General features: G+C 41.6%; 1 protein-coding gene across 2 annotated transcripts in view; it reads left to right on the forward strand.

The window, feature by feature from the left end:
- DOCK1 (dedicator of cytokinesis 1) overlaps positions 1-22,590 on the forward strand; it is a 285,055-nt gene that overhangs the window by 75,941 nt on the left and 186,524 nt on the right. For both annotated transcript variants that reach the window (XM_062000751.1, XM_062000752.1), the window contains exons 25-27: positions 678-784; positions 11,878-12,005; positions 14,411-14,506. In XM_062000751.1, the coding sequence (XP_061856735.1) occupies positions 678-784; positions 11,878-12,005; positions 14,411-14,506 (331 nt within the window). The remainder of the gene's footprint in view (positions 1-677; positions 785-11,877; positions 12,006-14,410; positions 14,507-22,590) is intronic.

Raw genomic sequence — 22,590 nt, forward strand, 5'->3', positions numbered from 1 at the left:
CTTTCTTTTACATGTATATATACACACTCATATGAAAATGTGTAGAGGCAATGAAATAGGATCATAGAATCATAGAATGGTAGGGTTGGAAGGGAACTTTAGAGATCATCTAGTCCAACCCCCCTGCAGAAGCAGGTCAACCTAGATCAGGTTGCAGGGGAACACTTGAGATGTTTCATCACTTTGGTTTCATTGCCCTTTTTCCCCCTTGCAAATATTTTTTTGGCCACGCAATTGGTTTGGAAAACCATAAAACCCCAAGCTTTTTAGGAAGCAATGCAAAATTAGTGAGAAGCCTCTTTAAAAATCTGTGTTGAGTGGGAGCTCAGCTGGTAAGTGTTCATGGTACCTTGTCCTAAAGGTACCTTGGGGTTGGTTTTGGGGGGATTTTTTTGGATGGGGTTTTTTTTTGATGGTGGGGTTTCTGTTTTTTCTTGTTGGTAAAAGCTTGTATCATGAATTATCGCTCTGTTTGGCTTATGTGGTCACATATTATTTCATTAATGGAGTGAAACATAGGAAAAGAGTGTAAAACTGAGATAAAAGGGAAATGTCTGGAAAAACACGAGTTTGCTTGTCCAAAAGTGTGTAGTTGTTCTCTCCTGTGGTATTAGATATTTTTTCACTTATTTTTTGAGACAGATTAATGTCTTTTTCACTTGTCCCTTTCTATGTAGCAAACTCTTTACTGAGTTCATCCTGAACGTCCCCATGAGCCGACTCACCATCCAGAAGCTGTACTGCTTGATAGAAATAGTTCACAGTGACCTCTTCACGCAGCACGGTAAGCAGGACCTTTGCAACCCTTCTATTGTCACATCATTTCTTACCTACACACCTCTGCTAGAGTAGAGGTTGGCCTTGCTGCTGAAGGCAGTGGACGTTGTAACCAATTAAGGCAGTTCCATTAGGAGGACAGGAAGATTTGAAGTAAGTGAGGAAATGCTAATTGACACTTAGTGCAGGTTACAGATCATAAAGAGGTAAAAGCAAAACCTTGCAAGTCTTAATTTAACAGGTCACTAAGTGTTACTGGTCACACAGTGTTACTGGCATGTGTTTTAGCTGTAAGTATGACATATTTTATCATGCTGTAGCTCCAGGGATGGGGAATCCATCACCTCCCTGGGCAGCCTGGGACAGTGTCTAACCACCCTCTCAGGTAAAAAGCTCTTTCTTATCTCCAATCTAAACCTCCCCTGCTGCAACCTGAGGAACTTGGGGCCATTTCCTCTTGTCCTATCACTCATTACTGGGGAGAAGAGACCGATGCTCACCTTGCTACAACCTCCTGTGAGGGAGTTGCAGAGAGTGATCATGTCTCCCCTCAGCCTTCTTTTCTCCAGACTAAAAACCAGACACATAAACCTTTTGTAGTGTGCTGTTCATCTGTGGTTTATTTTCTCCTCTTACACTGGTGTGCTGTGTAAGTTCAAGCACTTGTCTTACAAATTTCTTCATCTGAGGTGAAACAGTTTATTCTTTTTTCTAGATGAGTGCAGGTTAAACTAACCTCAACAAAGTGTTTATGTGCTGTCAGAAGGACTTAATGAGGGAGCAAATAGGCAATGGTTCAATAACAGAGGAAATTTGAAAGGATTCTTCAGTGAGATCAAAAATGCTGGGAACAGGTGATGCCAAGTGCAAAGAGCAAACTTCTCTGCTTCCAGTTTTAGCAGTGTTCTTGGTGGATTGGCTTTGTACCAGCAGCCCTTACACCAGATAAGTGTCCAACCACAGCTTGGTGACATTTGCTGAGTCTAGTAGCAGTTAGCAAATATCTTCCAGTTAACAAACAAGTATAAAGCCAACACATCCTTGCTGCAATCTGCTGTGCTCCTTAACTTCACAAAGCCGTGTGTGCTGCACCGGGAGCAGCTCAGCGGTGCTGCTGGCAGCTGGGGTGTTGCATGGACCTGGTGCTGATATGTGTGCTAGTAAGTACTGTTACTCTTTCCTCTTCTTTCCACTTGGAGTGGGCAAGAGGAAACAGCCTCAACTTGTACCAAGGAATGTTCAGATTGGATATGAGGGAGAATTTCTTCCCTGGAAGGGTTGCCCAGCTGCAGTGGAATCCCTATCCCTGGAGGGATCCCAAAGCTGTGGAGCTGAGGGCCATGGGTTAGTGTGGCAGTGTTGAGGGGAACAGTTTGACTCAATGATCTTTAAGGTCTTTTCCAGCTTCCAACAACTATGTGGCTCTGTGAAGTATTCTTTCACATTTGGCACAAGTAGCAATGAAGAATGATGTTCAAGGAAGGAGCTTTGCATTTTGATGTCAATTTTACTTAGACTGCATTTGCAGTGAGGTTATTGTCCAAGTTTGAGTTACAACAAGTGCCTGTAAAATGGAGTCAACATGATACATGTGATGTGCAAGTTTAAACCTTAAACTTTGGGTAAAAAAAAAGGTCTGATGAGGATTAAGACTGGAAGATGGAGGTCCTGAAGACACTGAACATTTCAGGAAAGAGAGAGAGCTTCCCTCAATACAGTTACAGTCCCACTTGAGCACCAAGGCATAACATAGGTTGGAGATTTACTTCCTGCAGTTATGGATGGTGATGAAGTAAAAATGAGTCTCTGAAAAACAGAGTCTACCAACCATGTCACCATGTACTGCCCCAGCAGATGCAGTTCTTTCAGCTTGATCTATGCTTTTGAGATCTTCCTTTGAAATTATTCAGCAATTCAGATTGAAATCAAATGATTTAACTCTGAATTGCAGTGTTTGCAAGAGTAAAAAGGAGGGATGCAGATGGAGTTGCTGGTGTTAGGGCTTGGCTAAAATGGATTTAGTCTCTGAGACCATTTTAATGTTTGCTTTTTCAGACAAGTACATCAATGTTACTTCTTTAATACACACACAGTAAGCTGAAAATGAAAGGATTTTTCCTTCTCCTGGCTGCTTTTAGCTTGCAAGGCCTTAGAGGCATAAGTCAGTTAAATAAGATGGTATACTTCACTGTGTTGGATGGGGAGAAATCAACAACTCAATCTAAGAAACTATGGCTTTAAGAAGCACTCTCAATGAAGGCTATAGGGGCACATCGTGTATTTATTACTTTAGTCTTTGACTTTCCTTCTTCACCCAATGTCATTGCAGAGGTGGAAGGAGAAAATGTCTTTGACTGGTTTGTTTTTTAAACCTAACTCTCAAACTCAGCTGTTTGCATTGCAGCAGATGGTCTAGTCTGGAGACATGTAAATGAATCTGTCTTAATAGCAGGGTCATTAATCTGACTCAGTCCAGTTTTGTTGACAGAACAGTGCTACTTCATGAGTTTTGGATCTTACCAGGGGTTTTCATGTCACTGGCTGTTAAGAATACCTTAAAGCTAACATGCTTCAGCTGGGTTACAATGGAGATTGGAGGCAGGAGAGGATGGGGCTGGTGCTGGGGAGGGCTTGCAGGGCTCAGTGCAGCACTGATGTGGTGGTGCTTCTTCCCACAGTGTGTCAGCCTTGACACCCCTGCACTGCCCTCCCTTCCCAGGGCTTAGACTCATATATATACATCTCTTTTGTATGTGTCCATAAACAAAGCATTACCTTAAAAACTTCTCTTGCCACTGGTAATTCTCTACAAAACCTGTGTCTGGAAAACCAGTTGTGCTGGGAACCTTCCCTAAACACTGAAATTCACTTGAAAATAAATCCAACCCCTAGCCAGAGCCCTTGATAAATTCAGAGTCTCTTTTCCCCCTTGCTCTGTGGATTTGAGTTGTTGTTACTAAAATATAGTTGGACTGCTTCTCCTTCTTCTCATTGATTCAATAACTTTTAGCTGATAGGCAACACTGTCATGGAAGGATCCAACTAATCCTGTATCATGTTGCAGAAATGAGGTTTTCTTTTCTAAAACCAATATGCAGTACAGGATTGTGGAATTGATGGGAAGCTATAAAATGTACAGAAAATCAAACAGTATTTCATCAGCATGTTTCTCTTGGAGAAAAATGCTCTAATTCTGTGCCTTGAGAGGTCAAGGAAGATTTATTTCTGTCTCCAGAGGAATTAAGATTCAAAGCAGATGAGCTGGTGAAGCCTGAAGCATTTGGGGGTGAAAGGGATGGGGGTGTGAAATGGATGTTCAAGCACAATGCTTTAACAAACTGTCTCTCAACAATGTTCTTCAGTGGTCTTTGTGAAATCCGAAGAGTTTGGTACCTTGGATGAGTGTAGTATGGTGCTGTCACTTGTATGTCTTTAAAAAGGATGTAAAATACAGTTTTAAAAGGTTGTTAAGCTCTCTTCTGGTGATGTTGCACGCTGTTTATATATTTCTTTCTGAAATTCAAGGGAGCTTTTCTTCTTCACAGAACTTGGACATATTTTTAGTGAGCTTTCTTCAGTGTTGGCAGGAAAACCCTTTATGTTCCTTAGGTTTTGGTGCTTTTGTCTGAACAGTGGCTCATAGTTGAGCCTTAGGATGAAAGGGAAGAAGGGAAACCAGTGTGTAGCTAATCAGTCAAAGCAACACTGAGCAGAATGCATATGTGTGTGTGTTTGTATGTGTGTACTTGATAACACAGTAACAGCTAAGTGACTTCAAGGAGCATATTTTCCCAAGGTTTTCATTATTTACAGAGGCCAAAGTGTAGACATCATCTCTCTGCATAGACTAAATCTGTGTCAGATCTTCATGCTTCTGCTTTCTGCCCTTTAAACATCAGATATTCAAATATCAATAAGAATGAAAGATTTTCTTGTTGGTCCCTAGCTAACATAAAGACAGCAGGTTTTGCCTGTTTTAGGGGCTATATTCATCCAGTTCAAGACCTGCTTTGCACATCTTAGGTGATCTGCCTTTTATCTCCTCCATGTTAGTACTGATAATCTCTTACAGCTTTAGGAGAAGTGTGAGTTTCTGCAAGAGCACAAGGTTGCATCGTGTTTTTCTCAAGCATAGGAGATAACCCCCAATACTTAGTTGCTCTTTTCCTGGTCACATACCAGACCTGTGTTCTACATTAGTGGCTGTTGAAAAGATCATTTGGTCTTGGCTGTTGCAGGAGTTCCCTGCAGTCCTTATTTAGCACAACTATTTCTGAGGGCTCAGTTACAGCAAAGATCCAAGACTGTGCCCTGTAGGAGCTTTTCCAAGAGCTGAACTGCCATGTTTCCCCATACTCTGTTTGGATACTTTATCTTATCTCTGTGTGAATGTGGTGCCTGGGTAGTGATACCAGCAGGATAAAGGACAGTTATGAACAGGGAGATGGGCTGTCTGTGCCTTGGGGTACTTCACTTGCTCTGTCCTACCCTGATTTCTGTCAGGAAGAGAGTTACCAGCAGAAGCCCTTTGCATAGGGGCTGGGTGCTTCTGCAGAGTCTTTATAAACCCCCAGGTGTTCATCTGCACTAACTGGGATGCAGCTTTTTGCATGTAGTAAAGCATTTTAAATTGTCAGTGATTAACAACCTGATTCAGCAAGTTATTTGATTTTGAGGCTTAAGTAGAGCCTTAAACATTCTGGTTTAGACAAATGCACACATCTCGCTCCGTGAGGACAGAACTGTTATCAATATGTTCTTACATATGGCACATGTGCATAATATTTATGAATGTGTCCTTAAGCAGAAGATCAATGTGAATATATAATGATGATGTAAAAATACATGGCCATCTAGAGATAAATGCTTGTGTAAATAAGTAACATTTGTTGCCCCTACCACAGTGATTTGTGTGGATCTGTTAGGGTGCACGCAGTCTTTTTCATCATAAAGCAGCAAGCTTTGGGTTGAGACCAACCTTGCAGCTCTTCTTCCTTTCATGTGCCTCTCCCCTCCAAGCACAACCCCCACCTCAAACCCAAAACAGAGGAAGCTTTTCTTTAGATGAGCACCTGCCATGATTCTGTGCTGTAAGAGTCTTCTATAAGAGGCTGCCCAAATAGAATTAGGGATTCAAAAATTAGGTTGGAATAGTATTTGAGTAACCCAGTGCATGGTTTCTCTTCCAAATGTGTAAGAACTTACCATTGGTAGTTAAATGAAGTGTCTTAGCCTTGCAGTGTTCCGAATTTGGGGTTCATGAGTGTTTTAGCTGATTTGTTTGGTCCCATAGAATTGTTTGGATTCTCTGTTACTTTATTTTACAAATGACTTCCAGCTAATTGCCAAGTGAGCTGTGTAGCTGCTGTATTCTTAACTAGTTAGGAGATCTGATGATTGCTCCATTAGGAAATGATTAGTCTATTAGATATCAGTAGGTAATGTCTAGCATTTATAAGTTTTTTACAGTTTAATGATGACTAAAAGAACAATGTCTGTCTCCGTGCTGTGTGGTGGCAGCAATGTCGCTAAGCATACATTTCATTTCTCGGGCCACATTAATGAAATGAACCATGAAATAAAGAAGTACATTTGTCAGCATCCCTCCAAATGAAATGTTTTTAAATTGACCAAAATTGATTGTGTGTGTTTAGCTTCACCATAGTCCCTGTGTCAGTGTTTCATCTGAAGTCTGTGCTTGGATGCTCGTACGTTAATAGTGTTTCCTGAGCATCCTTTTATAAAGATTAATAATATATTCTCCCTGCACATTCCTGTGACATTAATCATTGGGGGTTGGACTTGTGCAGGAGAGAACAGATGTCAAATTATCGTTGTCTGTAATCATACTCATGAGCTATCTTCAGAGCTGGCTTTTGGGCAGGAGACTAATGTTATAGACTATAGATTTGTCAAGGTTGCCCATTAATCAGAGCTGGGAGGTGTCAGTGACAGGCAGGCTGATGAAGGTTAACCTTTCCTCTCCTCTACTCATAAGTAATCAAGGTACAGCTGATCAACCCAGTGGTTTTCAGAACTGCTTACAGCAAAGGATACACTTAAAATCTTTCTCCTCACTGAACATGTTACCATAGTACTATATTGGTTTAAATATGTATAGATAGATAGTTCTGTCTGTGTTTAGATTCTGTTCCCTTCTGGGTCTTTTATCTTATAGAGGTGTCTGGAGCCTGTCCAGAGATGGGCACTGGAGCTGGGGAAGGGTCTGGAGCATGAGTCTCATTGATGAGGAGGGGCTGGGGACCCTGCTGTGTTCAGCCTGGAGAAGAGGAGGCTGAGGGGAGACGTGATCACTCTCTGCAACTCCCTCACAGGAGATTGTAGTGACATGGGGTTCTGTCTGTTCTCCAGTGAGCGACAGGACAAGCAGGAACAGCCTCAGGTTGCACCACGAGAGGTTTAGATTGGAAATGAGGAAGAACTTCCCTGAGAGACTGGTTAGACACTGCCCAGGGAAGTGGAGGAGCCCCCAGCCCTGGAGCTATTGCAAAGCTGTGGAGCTGAGGTGCTGAGGGCTGTTAGTGGTGGGCTTGGCAGTGTGAGGGGAGGGCTTGGACTTGATGATCTTAAAGGTCATTTCTAATCAAACCCATTCTATGATTTGATGATGTGGAAAGCCAGGCTCCGTCTCAATATATCTTCCTTAGACTAGGTAATTGGAGGGCTTAAATTACTTAATTCTAAGTAACCCCTAGAAAGATTTGAGTGTTGGTGCTTGCAGGGTTGTGTGGGACGTGGGTGTCTGGGTTTTTTGTTAGTGGGGGTTTTTGGGCTTGCTTGCTTGTTCTCAAAACTCTGGGAAGGATTTGGATTGTTTTATCAAGTACTGGGCACACTTTGATGCTTCCTTTTCACCTCTCATGGTTGTAACCCACAACAGCTACAGACCAAGCAGCAGATGTTCAGGAGTGCTGGGGAAGGCAGAGCCTGCAAGGTGGTGACTGAGGAGCCTTGTCAAGTCTACTCAAGGGAACGACTTGGTCATTTGTGTAGGCTGTGTAATTGCAAATGAAGTAGTGTGACAAATCAATTAGTTTTCCCTTTCTCAGAAATTCAACTTGAATACCCTTCCTATTGATTAGAGTGTACTCCAGACAGTCTAACTCAAAGGTGACAGAGCTGCAATTTTCGCCTTCTGCATGCTTGCAGATATTAAATTGATCTTTGGCCGTTCTCTACTAGTGGGGCTTAACAGGGACACGAAACATTTTCAAACCTCTAATTAGGGGCTTTTGTAAGTTATTAAAGATTGATTCATTTCACAGGCTTTACAAAGGCATGCTCCCATGTCTTTGCTGGAGTGCTTAGCAACTGGGTACCAGGGTTCCTTCTTTCCCCTGCGCTAGGTGACAGGAGGTTGCTACACCACTGTTCCGGGGGCTTCTTCTTCATCTGCACTTTTCTTTCTGTTAGTCAAAACCTAAGGTGACAACAACAACACAGGGTGAGGTTTCACAAATGTGGAGGCAGAAGGCTCCAGTCACAAAACATCTCTGGGGCAAACAGACTGAGCTGAACTAGGCCACTCATTGCCTTGAAATTTATATGGAAAACGAGTAGTTAATTTTGACCTGCATCCATCTATCTGGTGATTCTCTCATAACACCTTCAGGGAAGTTTTTATGTGGGTTTTTTGGTGTTTCTTTTTTTTTTTTTCTTTATGCTCAGGGTATGCATTTAAAACATGTGTCAGCAAACTGCTCCTTTAAACGCACATATGTCATTGTCTGCTTTATTTGGGCAGTTTGGAGACCTCCAAAAAGTTATAAAAGTTAGTTATGATCAAAAGTTATTTAAAGTTATAAATAACTTTAATAATTTTTTATTTAAATAACTTTAAATAAAAAGTTATAAATAACTCTAGATCACTTACTGAGCATCCTGGTAAATGAGCTCTTTCAGTGAGGTGAATTCTGTTTAGCTCTTTTTTTTGCAGACATCACCATCTCCTTTCAGTGTTTAGTTTCTGTGCAGAAGATGTAAACAAGGAATGGGAACTTCAGATGAAGGTGTTTTTCTGTCATTAGATTTGGATCTTTTGTAATGCAGTTCTCTGCTACCTAATGGAAATGAACATGAGGGGATGTGGTGGAGTCCTGGCTAGGTGTATTTCCCCACATAAATACGTTGCAGGGTCTAATGTCTGTCTCTTGAGGCAAAGATTTCAACACACTCAACATGATGTTCCTCCTTTTGAGCGGTGAAGAAGGAGGTTAAATGACCAAGAAGCAGTTAAATAGAAACATTCTCCATTGGAAAAACTTATCTCTTCAAAGTACTCTCTTTGAATGAGGGCCCACTTGTGCATTCCTAGTGAACATGTGCTCCTGTGAGTCACTTGAGATGGAAGAATATGTCTCTTGAACTACTAGATGTTGGGTGTGCTTATACACTGTTATTTCTCATCCTCCTTGTCTGGTCTTACAATGCAGAATAAGGATGCTGTTTCAATCCCTCTCTAGCATCTTGTTGAGATGGAGTGCCTGCTGTTCTGCATTATAGCATGGTTTTTCTTGATTATTTTTTCGTTGGTGACTTTTATTTTTCCCCATTGTGCAGTTTGTGAGAGCAGGATTCCAGCCTCTGTGCTGTGTATCTTGCTGTAGGGATGGCTTTGTGGGAGTGCTCTTCCTGTAACTCTTTCTTGCTCGGTGGGAGACTCAAAGCTGTGGTTACTGGTGATCCTGGAGTCCTGAAGCAGCTGTGGAGAATAGCTCAAGTCATTGCAGTTGGATCTTACAGCACTGCCTGAAGGCTTCTGGCAGACTTTAGGCAGAGACTGTTTCCTTGTGAAGTCCATCTTTGTCTCATCCATCCAGGTTCCTTGTCCTTTTAGTAGCAGAAGCAAGTCCTCTTGTCCATATCCCATTACTGAGACTCATCAAGTCACAGTAATTTTTACCTTGACACCAAGTTTGTAAAGCACATGTCAGTGTTTTTCCACTGCAGGCCAAAGCAGACCACCATAAGGGTGTATTGCTTTCTTCATCCTTGGCACTGCTTTCCTTTGTGCTATTCATCTTTTGGCTGTTCAGGAAAGTTTTGTATGGCCTTGAATAAGCATGTTCCCATTGCAGTGTGGGTCCTCCTCTCGTAATTGAGTTCCATTTTAATATCATGCCTTCTTTTTGTGGTCTGCATGTTATTCAGTCTCTTGATGTTGGGCTGGTGAAGCTGACTGGTCCAGAACTATTTAAAATCCTCATATTAAGACCCCATTGAGTTCTCACGAGCTTCTGAATGTTCCAAGGGCTTCAGCTTTTGTGTGAAGATAACCTCTAAGTAATGATATGCTTATTAAGGACTGCAATGAAGCCACCTCTTGTGAGTCATCCATATGCCATCAAATCCAAGAAATTTGGGTAATATCACTTAAAATTCAGTGTGTTACATGTTGTGTTTGGCTGTCCAGAGCTTCATCCATATTTTCCCAGGTACTGTGTAATTAGAGATCTCGTGGGCCAAAGTGTAACATTTGACAAAGGGAATTCTTCGGTTGTCTTTTCAGAGATGATCTGCCAGGTGGATTTGATAGTACAAGGGCAACTTTTTGGAGTGGCTCATGTTTTGATAGTGTAAGTCCATCTGTCAGGAAAAGTAAGATTTTTCTTAACAGTAGCTGTTGTTTTTCGAGGTACTTGATTTAGCTGTATATACATGGGGAGCTGTACTGCTTTCTGTCTCTGTTGTGAATATGACTTCTGGGGAAAAAGCTGCCTGCCAGCTTGGTAATGCAGCCTTTTTAGTACAGAGATGTAGTACTCCTTCCTTTGGGCAAGCAGAGCTCACATCCTCTTCCATGTATACCTGAGATAGCTGGGAGGGAAATGGGCTTGGGAACTGGTGTCTAGTGGGCTAAAATAGCTGGGAAATTCTCATGGTTTTCTTCTGTTCTTATTTTACACTATTGTTTAGAGGAAGTGGAAAAGTACCAAAATGCAGTTAATTCCTCCCTATTGCTTCCTGCTCTCCATTCCCTGCATTTAGTGCTATGCTGATGGTATATACCTTGTATAATTTATCTATGTTAAGCCATGTTCTGATGAACAAGAATAACTAGTTCCACTCCTTTGGGCACGGGTTTATTTGGAGGCTGGGAGTGGGAGAGGCTAAAAGGTTTTAACTTGACTCTTTCCTGCTTGTGAAGATGTCTCATGCTGTGGTTGGTTGCAGAAGGCAGGTATCTCTGGCTCTGCCATCTCTCTGAAAGGAAGAAGAGCATGGTGTGGGGTTAGGAGTGAACTCTCCATTCCTGCACTCTCTCTGTGCAAGACAATTGGCAGGTTATATATTAATTAAACTCACTAGATCTGTTCCCCAGTGTCACCTGCAGGTGGGCTTAGGAGTATCAACCAGTGTCTCAACTTTCAACTCTCTTACTTTCCTTACATTCTTGAGCCAAAGTGTTGAGCTCCACTATTTAGCCCCATGTCTACTTGGTCCTCGTCTCTCTTTTCCCTGTCTGCAAGTCCTGTACTTGCCTTGTACAGGCAGGTACATCTCAACACCAGCAGAAAGTACTTCAGCAGCATTTTTTGAGCTATAAGAGACCATGTCACACAGCTGAATGTTAATCTGAATAGCATCATCCATCTGGGTGACTCATGCTTGCAGTATGGGTGGGCTGTGCTGTGTGGGTAACCACTACAGGTCAGATAAAGGAAGCGTAATACACTTTGCCACTACTCAACCTGTTGAGCAAACATGAAGCTAAGCTTGCATGTAATGCTTGGTGTGATGCTGTGTGGCTGGGCTGGAGAGGTGCAGTTGGTGAGTGTTTTTTAAGCAAAGGCAGTTAATGTCAGTGAGATGGCTCAAGTGCTTTGCTGAACTGGGGCTGGTGTCAGTGTGGGTGGGAGGATAATACTTGTCTGAGCATTCTTAACCTGTTGACTTCATGTTGACTTGCTTAAAACTTTTCCAGGTTTTTATGGAAGAGCAAGGGACTGGAATCTGGAAGTTACCTTCTTTTTTTCTCAGGTTTTTCTCTCTAGTGTAAGCACTAAAGCAGATTGGACATTTAGGCAGCACTATGAAGTTGTTCAAAGCTGTGTGTGTAACCTTATGTTTTGTGTGCAGACTGCAGGGAAATCTTGCTGCCAACAATGACAGATCAGCTGAAGTATCACTTGGAAAGACAAGAAGATTTGGAGGCTTGTTGCCAGTTGCTGAGTAACATCCTGGAAGTGCTTTACAAGAAAGATGTGGTTAGTATTGTACAGTTCTGTGATGATTAGCACTTAAAAGAAATGGATCTGAGTAAGATAAATTAAGCAGGTAATTCCTGATAGCTTAGCTTTTATTTTTCCCCTTAACCAGTCTCTTTTTAGTTCTCCAGTGATATCCATCTCAGGATGTTCCTTACTGTTTCTGAGGCCCATCAAATACAGCACTATTATCCAGTAACACTTTTCCAGACATGGCTTAGGTAGTGAGTAAACAGATCCTTAGGAGTTCAACCTTTCTCTTACACGGTGTGTAGCCTCTGCCAGATGGAAAATGTTGTGGGGTTTTTTTTTCCACATGAGCATTTTGGGAAATACCCCTTTGAGGTTTTACTGATAGTGGCCTGCTAGGCTGGCCTGAAAGAGGGAATGTGGGTGTGTATGGACATCTAAATAGTATGTATGTGTATGAACATATGCTTTTGTTGACACAGCAAACTTGCTGAGACATTTTAAGTTAGCTAGTAGAATTCTCCACCTCAGAGAGAACCTGAATTGGGAAGTGATGGCTTCTCCATGAATGTTACAACTAATGGAGTTGTCTTATTCAGAACATAAACGTCTGAGGTGGCTGTGCATGGGAACCAGGGCAGTGCCCTGGGCTGCCTTGCAGATGTGCATAGTAGTTCCTTCATTTTGTATTCTCTTGACTGCACACAAATACATAAATACTGGTGCTGTGCTGGAGAGCTGCAGTGATTTGATTCTCTCAAAGATGTTGGGGTTGATAAGGCTGCAGCCTGAACCTTCAATTCCATGCAGAATCATACACTAACTTAGTTGGAAAGGACCTTAGGGGTCAGCTACCCATATTGAATGTAACATCTTACAAGTCTGTGTTTTTTGGGCTTGTTCTGATTTTGGTCTGTTGTTTGTTTCTTTCCCCAAGTAGCTCTGTGTGATTGTTTCAGAGAGTGGGTTAGTTTAAAGCAGGAGTTTGGGTTTGAAAGCTTGGCTGCTTCTTGTCACTCTTTGTTGGCTGCATTTCTCTTCCTGGTAGCAGCTCATTTGCAGCTTCACCTGGGCTGCAAGAGTGGCCAGAGCAGGATCCAGAGCTGCCCCATGCTACTGCTGCTGAGCAGACGGCTGCAGAAGAGATACCCATTCACTAGTGGGACAGGGGATGGAGAAGGGGACAGGGAAAGAGAAAAACACTGCAAATGAGGAGGGTTGTAAAGGAAAATTGAAAATGGACAGGAGTAGCACGAGTGCTGGGAATGCAGAGAGGAGTTAAGTCTTAGAAGAAACTCATTGGAGTGAAAGCAGGCAGAGCTGAAGGGTGGAGAGCAGCAGGGTGCTGAGATCACACAGTCATAGAATGGTAGGGGTTGGGACCTTTAGAGATCATCTAATCCAACCCCTCTGCAGAAGCAGATTCGTAGAGGCATTCCCTGAAGATGCAAATTGTATCTCAAAGACATCTGTGTCAGCAGCAGGAAGAAAAGTCTAAATGGGAGCAATAACTGTGTATATTTGTACTGATGATGGATTGTTCCTCAAAGATGCAAATGCATTTTTGATCTATGCAAGTCTGCCTTGGGTAATTAAGCATAATGCAGTGATAAGGTGAGGGTTGTTACACAGAACCAGGAGCAGGAAAGGAAAGGGTTCATCAGAATACTTGTTTGGTGGTCAAGGAGCAACACAAAGAGGCTGTTTTATTTAGACAGCTGTCTGGAAAAACTCTCACAGATGTTGGCTGTAGAGTTGTTTCCCCTTTCCATGTCACAGCCTCTTTTGAAGTCTTCAGACTAATGACAACTACGAAGCAGCTTGATTGTAAGTTAAAGCTGAGAGCAAAGCGTCGCCTCCTGTAGCCATGAGATTTCTGAAGTTGTGCTTAAAAGCTGCTTGCACCAAATATGGAATTTCAATGATAGACATTTACTTCCAATGAAACTTGAACATTTGATTTTCAATATTATTTCAGTATTTTCAACTATTGATTTGAAACAATGGACTGAAATGGGAGTTCCTGAACCACAGTCTCACTTTACTTTTCTGTTCCTTGTCATGGAGCTGTTGCACAGTCGCCCCCCAGGTTTGCTCGTGCCTGTGGGATTTTGAGTTGGAAAAAAGACTTGAAAAATAGAAATGACTGGGTAACTAGATGTCATAGGCTTTGCTATACTTCCAGGGACTTGCTTTTCATTTCAGTAATTGTGCCAGGACATGTTAATTTCACAGAAACACGTATTAATGAAGCAGACTTTGCCTGGTGTTTGTTAAAACCGGAGACTTAATTTTCTGCTTTTGATCAACAGCAGTGAGTGATGTTTTATTTAACTTTCACAAGACAAGCAGATTTAAAGGCAAGCATAAATAGTTGCATTGTGTTGTTGGTGTCTGTTGTATCTAGTTACCACTAATTTATTCGTTTTCCTTAGGGGCCAACACAACGACATGTCCAGATAATCATGGAAAAGCTCTTGAGGACAGTAAACAGAACAGTCATTTCCATGGGACGTGATTCGGAGCTCATTGTAAGTGTCTCTTGATGTCAACTTAAATACCTCTGTCACATCTTTTTGAACCTGACTATAATAGGATTTAAATCCCAGGTGTCCCAAAGCAATCAAAACCTTCTGTAAGTGTCTTTGTGTGCAGTAAGCTGGAAAACGTTGGTTTGTAATTTTTCAGTGGTTTACACAGGGGGAGAAAAAAAGTATTTTGAAGATATTGGAGTCCAGGTGATTATCACAGAATCATAGACTGGCTTGGGTTAGAAGACACCTTAAAGTTCCTCTAGTTCCAACTCCCTGCCATGGGCAGAAACATCTTCCACTAGCCCAGGTTGCTCAAAGCCCAGTTCAACCTGCCCTTAAACACTCCCAGGGATGGAGCAGCCACAGCCTCTCTGGGCAGCCTGTGCCCAGGGCCTCACTCCATTCACAGGGAAGAACCTCCTAATCTCTTCTCTTCCTAAATCTCCTCTCTTCCAGTTTGAATCCATTACCCCTTGTCCTGTCACTCCATGCCCTTGTAAAATGTCTCTCTCAGGCTTTCTTGTTGGTCCCTTTGGGAACTGGAGGCTGTTGTGAGGTTTTCCTGGAGCCCTTGCTTCTTCAGGCTGAACAGCCCCAACTCTCTCAGCCCATCTTCATGGGAGATGGGCTTCAGCCCTCTGAGCTGATTTTAGATAGATGTCTCTTTTAACCAAGATGATTTATAATTTGTAACTAGCCAGCTGAAAAGTGTGGAAATGAAAGACTTGCAGGTTGGTTACTTCATTAGCAATCGTTTGACTCCATAAGCAGTTACTTGCCTTTTTCTGACTGCAGCTGAGCTAAGCAAGGTAAGAGCAGTATTCAAATGACTGAAGGGTAGAAGAGAGCCCTAAATTACTACTTTTTGGAAATCTAGAGGAAAGACTGATGCAAGAGCTGCAGGTTACCACGTTGCACTTGAGTGGCAAAGCACAGTGATTCTGAAGCCTGACATTTGAATTTTTCAACTGTGTCATTAATGTGGATCTGAATAATGAAAAAAAATGGTGAGACCTGTTGACAGCTAAAACGGGGACAGAGCGTGGTGTGTTCTGAGTCTCACTGTGTGTCTACCTTAGCTATCTGTAGCTGACAATTAATAGCTGTCCTGTAGCTGGCCTGTTCTTCATGACTTTGCTTCATTTTGGTTCAATACTCTGATATTTCTTTTTGTCTTCCAAAAGAGTTTGTTAGCTGGATATCTTTGAACCCATTAGCACTGCCTTTTGTTGTTGTCCCCTTTCTTTTCCAGTTTTCTCTATCGTTACACACAGTGATATTTGACTTGTTACGAGGTTATCCATCCTCAGCACATCTTTCTTACTGTTGTCCCATGTAACTGCCATCTGGTGATGCCTGTGTTGGCAAAGCTACTACAGCTGTACCTTTGTCTTTAGTGCATCATCCACTAAGTTTTTTGTGTTTTGCTTTTGTCACTTTGGCAATAATTGTTTTTGGCATAAAGCACTAATGGATCACCTGATCCATTGCTGGAGCAAGGAATGGTTATGTGCACAGATCATTCTTGCAGAATATTACAGTGCTGGGATGCAATGACAGTGAAAGGAAGAGAAAAGATTTGTATGTTGTTGCTTTGTGTGCTGCTGCAGAGATTAGCAAGCATAGGCAGAACAGATCTTAATGCCTTCCCGTGCAAGGGTGCAAAACTTTACTTCTTCCTCCAGTTGTGCAGATGGTGTGGGTAGTCTTGTAAGACACACACACAGGAAAGTTCTTGGGTTATGATTAGGATGTGAGTTAATTATTGTTTTGATGAACATGACTTGGGTGATATTTTAAAATGTTAATTATTCCTTTTGCATTTATCAAATTACATTTGAAAACTTCTCCTGTATCTATTTTACCCAAGTACAGTTGTATTAAAAATATCCACAGTGATCATGAATCCAGCTTGAAATCACTCTGTGCACATGCTCTATAATTATGTAATGAGTATTAATAGAGCTGGGTGTTTTCAAGGAGTGCTTACTCGTGTCTTCAAATTTAGTCTGTTGCAGAAAGGATCCTTCTGTAATCAACCAGTAACAACTCCTTCGTGTGGCCTCAGCGAAGTAGGGAGAGTAAAATGCAAGTGGTAATTGGGAAGCAGAATCTGACTCCTCTTGGATCAGTATCCAGTTAAAATGATGAATTAACTTTTGTTGATCCTAGGGTAGATTCACCTGGAACTTCTATTAGAGAATGAACCATAAAGGATTTCATAAAGGCTCTTATGGAATCATAGTTCAAGTAACAATAATTTCTTCTTCAAATTAGGTAAAATACAGAACATAGCAATTTCTTTCTTATATAAAGATAACCACGTTGGTGTACTAAAGCTGGCATGTTTTCACCTTGAAGAAATGTTTAGCTGTGCCATCTTCATCCAAAACCTCATGTTGCATAATAGACTTTAAATATACTCCTGTAGACGTGAACTGTATGTGCATGAAGATTTGTCAGCTCTTAGCTTCATTCTGGAAGGATTCTCTGAAGATCCTGCTTTGAATAGCTCAAGGGGAAGACACAGCCCTCCTCACGGGAGACAAGAGTCTCTTTCTGTTAGGTAGCAACACAGAAACAGATTTGTTGCAGGGTCAGTCAGATTCATTTAATTTCACATTCTTCAGAAACCTGTGTTCCAAGCACTGGGGGACTGCTGAGGCGTTGGAGATGCATGAACCTTGGGATCTAGAGGGGTAAATATCAAGGACAGTTGTTCAGCAGAAATTGTTTCAATTTGGATTGTAATGATATTTTTTGTATACTCCTCTGAGTTAGAGGCTTGCATGACTTAGAATCATATTGGTTTTGACACTAGTAAGTCAGTGAGAGCTGGTGTTTCAGAGAGACTGATCAGCAGAGGATTGTAAAGAATTAAGTGCCCATACAGTTATCCTGGAGCAGAGGTGGAGGGAGTGGGATGCTTAAACATAATGTCATTTTTGTTTTTACATGAGTGAACAGAAGTCTTCACCAGAAGATGAGGTTGCTAGATGTGCTGATGGAATGGGAGTGTAAGGCCTTGAACTGACTTCTTCAGGAGGATATGCAATTAGAGGCTGATGCCACAAATAATTCACATGAACGTCTCTAGGTGATAATCTATGGATAGGGTTCTGTAAGTCTGGTACTGAATGACTGTTACCAGGTGAGTTTTCGTTGGAAAAACATTGCTGAAAGGTGTCAGTTGTAGCACCCACCTGACCAAAGCCCTGACCTTCAGGGGCAGGCAGGGACACCACTGCATGCCTACAGCCACCAGCACAGAAGTCCATTTACATGTGGCTGCTTCACTGTACAGTATACATCCCACTGCAGGAAATAAGGAGCTTTGGTAACTCACCTACTGTATATCAGTGTGAATATGGGAGATATGGGGTATGACCATTGAATGTTCTTTATGTCTTCAGTATTCCCTCCATCTCACCATGTCTGTACTTACTAGGATTAAGTACAGTCTGTCCACTTATCAGTGGCTGTTTCAGTGAAATCAGTGCATTTATATACTTAGTATTAATTTCCAGCCAGCCATATCAAAGAGTTTTTAACATGCAATGAAAAACCATCTTGTCACCATTGTAATGCTCATTATATTTAACTACTTTTTCCTCTGGAAGTTTCACAGTGACTTTTGCTGGGTCTGTTTACTCATTGAGTAGAAGGTTCTCTGCCTGTTCCTGGAGTGAAGGTAAGAACTAGATGCAGCCTGTGGGTGCAAGGTCAGGGCTCATTGCTGCTCATACAAGTTGCCTGCTTTGGGCTACTTTTGCACATGCCTAGAGCTAGTCCTGCTTGTGACACAGTAAGAAGATCACAAAACCTTTCCTACTGAACAACATGTCGCCTGAAAGAAACAGATTGATTGTATTTCCATGAGTCTCTTTTAAAGGATAGCTTTAAACCATCTCTTTCCTTGTGTAGTAACTTTTGCAGAGCGTGTTCCATGTGGGTCAGCATACTGGCCTTCTTCAGTACATCAGGGTTGACCAGCACCAGTTGATGGTAGGTCCAAAATGAATTGTGACTGCTCCTGACTTCCTTGTGGCCAGCAGCTTTGTTTAGTTTTCATTTGCAAAGCCAAGAAAAACAAGCTAGTTGCTGATCTCTTCAATTTCAGAAAGGCCATCCAGATGGGTTTTTTGGATCCCTGTGTGTACAGTTTTTGGAAGATAACCTCAGTTGGCAGATTTGTGCAACTCTGTGATCATTGTCCGTGAAACAGACAGTCTTGGTGCCTTTATGTGGTGGAACAGATGAAATTCCATTTGAATACAGAAAAAAGAAGATCTTAAGTCACAGATGTAGGAGCAAGGAGTGTAGGAAATGTCTTGACTCCTAAGAGACTCTGTAAGAGCAGTGGCTCTTAAAAACATGTCGTGATATTGATGAACAAAGTTGGTGCAAACACTTGCTGTTACCAGGGGAAAAATGCTGTCGTGGGTTCTCCTGGGATGTGTGACTAGGAAGCAGTAGACAGGAGAGGACTTTATCACTTTACTGATGAGCAAAGTGTTTCCTACATGATTTTTTTCTTTCCTCCTCCACACTTTAAAACAAGGATGTAGTGAAACCAAAACCAAAACGCTGCAGAAATTGCTCAGTAGAGAAAGTGATTTGTGGTGTGAGATGTGAAAGCCATTTGAGGTTAATGGAAAGAAGATTTAGAAGTGCCCCTTGGTGATAGCGAAGGAGAATCTCTGTAGGGTGAAGATGACACCTGTCAGAGGAAAGAGGAGGAGTAGGTGACAGGACTGGAGAGTGAGGAGGAGAGCAGGGAATAGGGGGGTGATGGGGGAACGGAACACTGGAGTAATTCATCAAAGACAGCGGTGGATGCTCCGTCTCTCGGCATCTGCCAGACAGGTTGTCTTTCCAGAAGGCAGTAAAATATGAGTTGAAGTAAAATGTGAGTTATTGAGGGTCATGGGAGATAGGCCTAAGGTTACTTAAGGATTGAAGCTAGATGTCAATCACCTTTCTGTGCCTTAAAAGCTGTTCAGTTTAGGATTAAGGGCTCCAGAATGCTGGGGAGAGCCTCCTGCTCTCACTGGATTTAGAAAGAATTATCCTTTATTTTACTGAATTGCTTGTTTCCTCATCTTTCAGAGACACTTGAAGTGATGTATTGGAAACTATTCTCACAAAAACTGAAGTGGTATTTGAATGATGGTCACAATTTTGTTCTGTCACTAATAGTGAGCTTTGTTGTTGTGCAGTGTAGCACCCGTGATGCAGCAAATGGGTATGGAGTGTGCCCTAGCAATGTTCATCAGAACAGGCTGCATTCACCTGAGTGGACTGACAGCAAATTCCTGGCACTTCAGTTATTTTAATAAGCCATAGTTGTATTTTGTGGATACTGAAGTAATACTAAAGATTGTTCCATGCAGTCTGTTTCCTTCTACTCAAGAGTTGTGTCGGTATAGCAGTTATTAGTGGCAAGCCAGTTAACAAGTTCCAGTGGTAATATGCAATGCATGCTTATTGTACAGATGCTGAAGGAATGGTGTAATCTAGCAGCATTAGTTAACTTGAAAGTGTTCATGAAAAATGAACCTATTTGATTTTGAAAAAGTGATTAACCTTTAAAACACAGAGTGAAATTCAAGGCACAGACTGTGGTTTTGCATCTTAAGCAAGAAAAAGGAAACACTTTGTACCAATGGTAGGGTTTTCCAGTTTTAATCATGACTCTTTTTCAGTTTATCCTGATTTTTAAACTATTTTTACAGTGACTTTTTTAAGAAAGCAAGTGATACTCACATGAATAGTGTTGTTTCCTAGTAGTCCTAAAACAAAGAACGTAACTGTTGCTCGATGGAAATTATACGGACTCAGAAAATAGCAAGTAATAGAAAATCACTGCAGTATTTATTGACTGAAGGATTTTTAAGCATGGGATGGGAGAAGTGCATATAGCAAATCAGGGTATGAAAGTGCATGGTTTTGTCAGTGAATGCAGCAGAGCTACAGTATGTGCCACGCTGAAAGTAAAGATGCATTGTCTTCGTTATAACATCCTACCTGCATAAGATCTTCTACATTAGGGTGAAAACAGCTTTGTCAGACACATTTAACTAAAAGCTCTAAAGAATTAGGGTTTGTTTTTCTTCTTTCTCTTGGTATCTTGTCTAACCTGAGCCTGAGTGGTTCTAAATGTAATACAATATGATCCGTTTTACACACTTGCAAAAACATTTTATTACAAATTCCGTGGTGTGGGGTGGTGGAACACGGGATGGAGTTGGGAGCAGGGCCAGGTGGCTGGCAGCTTCTCCAGGTTAAAAAATGTAAAAAATTAAAAACTTTGCAACTTGGTAAGAAAATAGCCTGGACAGGTACAGAACACGCCGGGAGAACTGCCGCTTTCAGCTCGTGTGTCTCACCAGTGACTCTTCCTCTGTCTTTTTGAATGGTTACAGAATACTGGTCTCTGTAGGAGTCAGTAACCACATGTAAAAACAGTTCAGTTTTGGGTCAGAGTCCCTGCACACAGGAACGTTCAGGTTTGTGGGAAAAGCTGCTGAGTCGTGATACTAACGATTAGTAATCGATTGCTGCTGAGAGATGCTTGACTTAATGTCTTGAAGTAAAGCCCCAAACACTAGGCATGGTAGCACGTTAATTAGTAACACTATTGTAAATGCTACTGAGTACTCTTGTACTTTTCTGTCCATATTTGCTATTTCTTTCTGTCTAGGCAAAAGAAATAAAACCCTCTTGTTTGGAAATAGTTTGGTCTCTAAAACCTGTTGGGTGCCCTGTCTCGTGAACAGTTTTATGTTTTCAGTCAAAACCAATATAAAACACATGAAACACATTATTTTTTTCCACCTGAAACAACTGCACTTCCTTCCTGGTACACAGGATCACCTTTGATAATCCTTCAGCTGTCACAAGAGTGTGTCAGGATATTGGTTGCTCATGTACAGGAACTTGAAGGTTTACTGCAAAGGTGACTTTTTTCCCACTAAAGCGTGCTGGAAATGATTTTGAGCTGAACACAGACATCTTCTGCATTCCTTTTCCTTTTCACCTCCTTTTCTTGCTCTTGGCTTTGAGGGGGAAAAAAAGAAAGTCTTTTCCTCAAGTTTCCTTGCAGCAATGATTTGATGCTAAAAGGGGAAAACAGTGTAAACGAAAACACTTCATTTTTTTTTTTAGTATGTGCAAACTCTTCTGCTAGTGATTACATTTCTTCCACCTAAAGACTGACGAATTTGTGTCTTACTCATGCTGCAGGGTATGCCATTTCAAAACCACTTCTTAGTAAACCCGTTTGTCACAGAACACTGCATGACTCAGATTCTCTGAAATCCTTGGAGAGGAAAAAAATACCCACCAAGATTCCCACTGCCTGGCCACTTCCAGAATGAGAAATTTCTCCACAAATGGTCAATCTAGATGCAAGTTTAATGACAGTAAAAGGAAGAAGTTTATAATCCAGAGCAAAAATGACATGTCATTAAAAAAGAAAAGGGAAAAAAACCTGGATTCACTTCTCTTCCCTAAGTGTGTTGGTTAGCAAGTACAATTGGTAGACTAAGATAAAAATTGTAGTGAGCTGGGAAACCCCTTGGAGAAGCTGAGTAAATAATTAGCATTTAAAATTCCTACTCCTTCCAAACAGGTTTCAGAGCACAGGCTGTGAATTTTCTGGTGCCACCTGCGATAGTGTAGAGGATTTCCAAAGACTGTTACAAAAAGATAGTAAATTATGGCAAATGCCAACAATCCATAAAGGTTTTGATTGTTCTGTTTCTGGGTGGTTTTGGTTTGGCTTCTTGTTTGTCATTTAGATCTCTTGGGTACCAAAAGACTAAAAGTGAGATCTAGGACAGGTGATTGCCCCGTAGCCTTGACCCTGTCAGCATGATGTGGTTAAAGGCTTGTCCTGACTTTTGGGATGTTTCTAGCTGCTCACCCCTTGAAGACGAGCAGCAGACTTGTTCGTCTGGTGATGAGGACACAGCTAAAATGTGATAGCTTGGCTGAAGTCTACATTGCATGGAGGCAAATATACACAGAGTCACGTCTTAGAGATTATTCATGGTCTTGGACCACATGAAAAATTGTGC

The sequence above is a fragment of the Colius striatus genome, chromosome 8 (genome assembly GCF_028858725.1).
Source record: "Colius striatus isolate bColStr4 chromosome 8, bColStr4.1.hap1, whole genome shotgun sequence".
NCBI lineage: Eukaryota > Metazoa > Chordata > Aves > Coliiformes > Coliidae > Colius > Colius striatus.